The sequence below is a fragment of the Metopolophium dirhodum genome, chromosome 4, assembly GCF_019925205.1.
Source record: "Metopolophium dirhodum isolate CAU chromosome 4, ASM1992520v1, whole genome shotgun sequence".
Classification (NCBI taxonomy): domain Eukaryota; kingdom Metazoa; phylum Arthropoda; class Insecta; order Hemiptera; family Aphididae; genus Metopolophium; species Metopolophium dirhodum.
Genome location: NC_083563.1, coordinates 37626246 through 37632377, shown reverse-complemented (window position 1 = coordinate 37632377; position 6132 = coordinate 37626246). Strand labels below are relative to the sequence as shown.

The 6132-nt window shown below is 25.9% G+C and overlaps 1 protein-coding gene across 2 annotated transcripts; it reads right to left on the bottom strand.

Annotated features, from left to right (window-relative positions):
• Positions 1 to 1659: 1659 nt before the first annotated feature.
• Positions 1660 to 6034, bottom strand: LOC132943769 (beta-chimaerin). 2 transcript variants are annotated; one of them, XM_061012861.1, is made up of 10 exons: positions 5686 to 6034; positions 5495 to 5551; positions 5224 to 5425; positions 5042 to 5144; positions 3163 to 3430; positions 3018 to 3095; positions 2844 to 2951; positions 2545 to 2682; positions 2372 to 2477; positions 1660 to 1984 (listed from the first exon to the last, which is right to left on the bottom strand). In XM_061012861.1, the coding sequence occupies exons 1-10, from the start codon at positions 5714 to 5716 to the stop codon at positions 1807 to 1809; spliced, it is 1269 nt and encodes a 422-aa protein (XP_060868844.1). In that variant the 5' UTR covers positions 5717 to 6034; the 3' UTR covers positions 1660 to 1806. The 2 variants fall into 2 exon arrangements, with proteins under 2 accessions (XP_060868844.1, XP_060868843.1); XM_061012860.1 differs by having other exon boundaries at positions 2844 to 3095; positions 5686 to 6033.
• Positions 6035 to 6132: the final 98 nt, after the last annotated feature.

The following is a 6132-nucleotide window of genomic DNA, read 5'->3' as shown; positions in this document are numbered from 1 at the left end:
AAACTAATTACTATTATTGTTTTAAAAAATTAATAAATTATTAAGTGTTCAGAACTTCTACCAATAGCATCTATAATTATGTCTGTTTCTGGAATAATATCTACTTCTATGCTAATCGGCATTAAAGATTCTAATAACTTTTCCTTTATTGCACTCCTCTATCTGTTTTTTATTATTTTTTATTTTTAAAATGCACGATTGAAGTTCACTTGAGTACAGGAAAGAGTGAGAATATATATTTGTATGCCAAGTATAAGTTTGAAAATGCTGATGTATGTAAATTATATTTATATAAATATTCCAACAAATGTGGTGGACAACTGCAGCAGCCTACTTCTTTTCCAGACTTACAAGTAATTGTTTCAAAATTATCACTAGATTCTGCTGAACTATCGTCATTCGTCAAGACTGAGATTTTGTGTTACTTTTATGTGAAATTTTGTTAAATCTGATTAAAAAATTATATAAATTGAAGAAACTTCTTTTAATTCGATTCCAGATTTGGCATTTGATTTAAGAGCAATGTATTTTAAATTATTGTCATTAATTAAATGAGGGCTTTTGGGGAATTCTTTAAAACTTTTTGTATTAAATGTACCTAATGGCTAATACTTCATATATTTTTCATTTTATTCAAACACATTTATTAGAACATCATAAATTCTTCGATGGGTATTGACTTTAAAATAGTCTTGCGGTAAAATATTTCTAATATCATCCGAAGCTTTCACTCTGGGCATTTTTTTAATTTTTGGCCTTCGTTTATTAATAAATGTTTGTTCTATAAATATATTTTCAAGCTTTTTAATTTGATCAGGATTGTTTTTAATTGAAACACAATTAATAGCTTTTTCCTTAACTCTATCATAATTAGATGACCCTTTTCTAATATCACTTTGTAAAGTCTTAATTTTTAACATTAAGTCTTAACATAAAACTTCTAGAGGGCCTGGGTGGGTATGGCCACCTACTCGCCCTGCCAGTCCACCCCTGTTTACTAGTTATGTTTATAGTTAATATAAATATAGACTAATCATTTAGTCATTGAAGTCTATAGACTCAATATTAATAGTAATAATAATAATAATAATTAATAAGCAATAAAGATAAATATTATATATTAATGTGGCAATGCAGGAATCAACTTAAAGTTTGATGTGAAAAACTCAACCAATATAGAACTATGTACATAAAAAAAAAACCGCTGAGTAGTCAACAGCTTACCTTGTTTGCATACTTATGTTTATGATTACAATCAATAAATAATTGACAAGTTTCTAGTTCCCAATTTTTAACAATTATTTAAATGAACAATAGGTATGGTATGAGGTATAAGTTTCTAAATAAAGATTGTAAAAAACAACCTTAATTTGATTAGCATGTGCTTCAATCAATTTCTAGTTTCTACATTAATTATAAGTGTTTACTCATATATATTATAATTGATAATAAATATGCCAAGTCTTAATAATAATTTGATTTTTCTTCCATAAAACTATTTATATTGTGAACTTGGTAATATATATATATTTATAAAACATAAAAAATATCATTCAATAATACAAAAATATACCCATATGAAATAATATAAAGTTAAATACATCAATTTATAAATATTAAAACATAATGTAATAAAAAATATGGTTAAGAATAAAAAAATTGAATTCCATATAAAATGTTCATTTTAAAAATTAAAAAAAATTGTTATAAAATAATACTGAATCAAGTAAAACATTCCATGATATTACATTATTTTGTTTTCACAGTAGTTATTGTGGTCGATAAACCATTGTCCATTATACAATGTTAGTTAAATATTACATTTTGGTTTTCAATAATCATGTGTAATGCGCTTATATCACGATTCATGTCTGGTATTGTACCTTTGAAATCAATTAAATCAGGCATTGGCATAAGAGTTGGCGCAAACACAGTGCTTAGATTTTGAGCAGTCATTTTATTTTCATCTAGTCGTAAAGTCACCCTAAAAATAAAATAAAAGGATTACATTTATTATATAATAGTTTTTTCTTTGGATTGTTAAATATAGATGTATCATATATTATAAATAAACATTTTTGAATTTATATATTTTAACTTCTCTAAATATGTACAGAAGTAAATTATAAAACCATCTACCTAATAATAAATGTTATAGTTGTTAGGGAGCTAAGAATTTGAAAAAAAACATTTCATAAATAATTTTAATATTTAACAAAAGATCCTGGGCACAAGTTGGTTGCTGGGCATGTTATTTAACTTAAATAACTTGAAAAGTCTATTATTATGAGGGAGAATTAAATATCTTGACTAATAACTAAAAAGTAATTACAACCGAACAAATAATTAGAGTGTTTTAATAATCATTTACCTGTGCAAATGAGCCATTAAATAGCTCAATGTGTTGTAATGTGCTGGAGGTAATTTTTTCAAAGCAGCCCTCACCTCAGCTAATCTCTCCCACGACATTTGAGTTTCTAAAAAAAAGAAAATATGTTGGACAATAATTTAATCTAAAATTTAACATATTTAGTGTTTACCTACCTAAAGCTTTTATGACAAGAGGATGAACATCATAAGTAATTAGTGGTATTGGAAGCAACCTGAGGTACATTTTTAAAATACTAGCTACTACATGTATATTTTCATAAGCTTGATCGTCCATTATCGTTCCTTTACCGTCTGAAAACGATCATTGTTATACATTTTAGAAGCTCAATAATACATATTCAATTTTTTTTATTTCAACTTCTAAATCAAATTCTTTTAAATTAAAATTAAATAAATATTTTTTTAATGTACTTTAAAAAAAGTATAGAACTGAGTAGTAATTAAAAGTCTACCTTTGTCTAAGGCTAATCTCAAACTATCCATTTCTTCCTGAAAACCAGATACTCTGTATATTCCTTCAACAGACATGCCACGCCTTTCAATTTCTTCAACACATTTGTCTACAACAAACGGTCTATTAGTTTTATAGGCCTTAACATGAGTTGTTAAATCAATGCCAAAAACACCTCGAAACAATTTTAAGTCTGGATAACAATCTGGTGGCAACTTTTCAGAACACTTAAAGTGTGCACTGAAACCACAATCTAAAACAATAATGCAGTTAATTTGTTTAATTTAAGAAACAACATCTATTTAAATATTTAAATATACCTTCACATTTCACTCCTTGCTGTGTAAAACCCCATAAAAAGTTACTACACAACTCACACCAATTAAGCCCTTTAAAGTTATGTGTTTTAAAATTGTGAGGTTTGTCGTAATCCACTACTTCTTCGCAATTAAGCTGTCTTGGTTTTAGTTTTTTGATTGTTTTACGCTTGAGTTTATTTAATGTCATATAAGGGCTTTTCTCATAACTTATTAAACTATGCATTAAGTAGATATATTTTCCAGCTTTAGATTCCATATACAATGTCACCTGTTGTATACACATAATTTTTATAAATTTAAAAATAATATAATACAAAATTATTTAATTTAATTTAGTACAAACAATTATATTTCTGGGAACAATTTAATGTATAAAATAAAATTATAATTATACATATTTATAATGTTTTAAATAGTCTAGTGGACTATTTGATAAATATAACAAAATCATAATATCAATGTAAGAAGATTTCAATAATTTTTTTTCTAAATCATTGTACGCAAACACACCAAACAGTCAAGAAAGTCAAGTTATAATATGTTCATATTAATTCCATCCTATTAAAAACCATATCAAGCTACTTTTGTTAGTGGAACTCACATTCAAAACATGAAAAAACTTTCATAATTCTTAAATAGGAGAATAAAAAAACATCATGGGACAGTATCATAAATAAAAAATAAGTAAACTTTATGTCTAGCACAACGAGGAATTGACTGTCCCAGAAATTAAACAGCCTAGACTCTAGAAAATGTCATATTGTAATATATTAATAATAAAATGCTATTAAATCATAAAAACTAATTTGATTAAAATATAAAAAAAATCATAGTGGTACTAACTAAAATATATTAATTGATAATTTGTATTTACAATAAAAAGATGTATTTTGACTTTGCTGAAGTAGGTAGAGTAATTCATTGATAATTGTAAAAAAAACTATTGCCAAGTCAGGGATCAGCTATAAACAATCTTGATTTTTAATTTTTAGAAATTCATTAACTGATATCACACCCAAGCGGTATAACAATTTGAATCCAGAAAAATGTTGGTGTGAACAGCCCCACAAAAAATCATTTTCATTTTCATTTAGTGAGATAGATCTCTGAAACCGGAGAGTGGATTTTGTTGTTTGTGGTCTTGTTAGATTCACATTGGTTAGGAGAAGTGCAGTGAAGATTTTCAGAACTTTATCTTTAATAGTTAATTCACTACAGAACATTAAACAAATTAAAACAAATTTTATTGGGTGTTTTTTGATGTTTTTCAGCTTTACAGCTTTGTAGTGAATTAACAATTGGAGATAAAGTTCTGAAAATCATCACTGTACTTTTCCTAGCCAATGTGAATCTAACAAGACCCCAAACAACAAAATCCGTTCTCCAGTTTCGGAAATCTACCTTGCTAAATGTAAAAACATTTAGTATCTACTTGATAATCCCTTTTTAATGAGTTATCAACCAAATTTCTAGCTATCATAGTTTAGGAGAAAAGTTAAAAAAATGAAATTTTGAGACTATTCACGCTGACGTTTTTATGGATTAAGTGGTTTACCGCTTGGGTGTGATATCAAATCTCTCTCATTAATATTTTATATAAAAGCTAGCTAAATTACCCACCTACTCATCATTACTGAGTTACATTTTTATTATTTTCCAATTTAACACAAATTCTTAGTTTTCAAAATTCAGACTTTTTTCATTTCAATTACCATACTTACTTGATTACAAATCAAGAAAGTAAAATTTTAGTTAAATATAACATGTACAATTTTCAATTTTTATAAAAATAACATTTTTTATATAATTTACAGTGCTATAAGTAATTTTAACCTTGTTTTTATTTAAAATATTATTTGTTACATATAAATTAACTTACCAAACCATCCGCAACAAGATCATTAATTGTATTAAAACGTTTTTGTGACACATAATGTTGTCCGTCATAAAATAATTTATAATGATGGACTTTTGCAAATATTCTAAAAAAAAATATCAATGAATCGGTTTGTTTATAATTAACAGCATGTGAAATGAATTATTAAAATTCTGTTTACCTACCTTAAAGATAGTGTATACATTTTATCGTCTGAACTGGTACTTAGTCGTATAAGATAGTTACCATCGTCTTTTAATAATGAATTTGCTTCTTTGTGGTTCATGGCTCCATGATATTCAAGACCATAGAAAAATGGACATCCGGACACAGCACTAGGTGCAAATACTGGCTGAGGCTTGGGGGATTCTTGTTGGAGTTTATATACTATAACAATGATTGAAAGTATTAAACAAATTACTTTCCTTATAGTATTTATTTGAAACAAATACATACAATCAGGTTTCCAAACAATGCTGATGGGAGATCCATTTTCATCGGTGACTGGAGTATCTGTAAATTTAAACAATTAGACACTGCATTAGATACCTACATATTTAATATATAAAAGATCTTAATACAACTAAAATTACATTAATCAATTAGTTTAAAACATATTGAACACAATAATAATTGATTATGCTTACCATATACTTCTTTGCGTTCTTCCTTCTCCATTGGTTACGCCCCAGAATAATTGTCACGATAAATTAATCATACATTATTAAATTTAAAACAAATCTGTGCATTGTTAATTTTTTTCTTTCTAATTAGGTATTACCAAGTAGAAACTAATATATATATAGTAAAGATTAATAATTGATTAGTTACAATTAAAACAAGCTAATTACTGAGAATCATAAAAAAATTAATTAAATATTAATATAAATTATAAATAAAAAAAATTTGGATGTGGTGGTAATACCGGAGATCTACATTCAAATTTATTATTCATAGATCATATTATATTTTATTGAATATTATTCTATGATAACAACAAGTTTCTAACAATTAATTAAATATGAATCTTCACAATAAAAAACTTTTCAGATACATGTTCTTATCATTTACTTACATTTTTTATCACAATTTAA

Bases quoted from the DNA above. Each gene is read 5' to 3' on its own strand.
- LOC132943769 (XM_061012860.1), bottom strand. From the start codon at position 5,716: ATGGAGAAGGAAGAACGCAAAGAAGTATATG. The intron at 5,145-5,223 runs GTAGGTAAACAG...ATTTTTTTTTAG, and splicing joins ATGTATACACTATCTTTAAG to AATATTTGCAAAAGTCCATC. The intron at 3,431-5,041 runs GTAAGTTAATTT...TGTATACAACAG, and splicing joins ATCTTGTTGCGGATGGTTTG to GTGACATTGTATATGGAATC.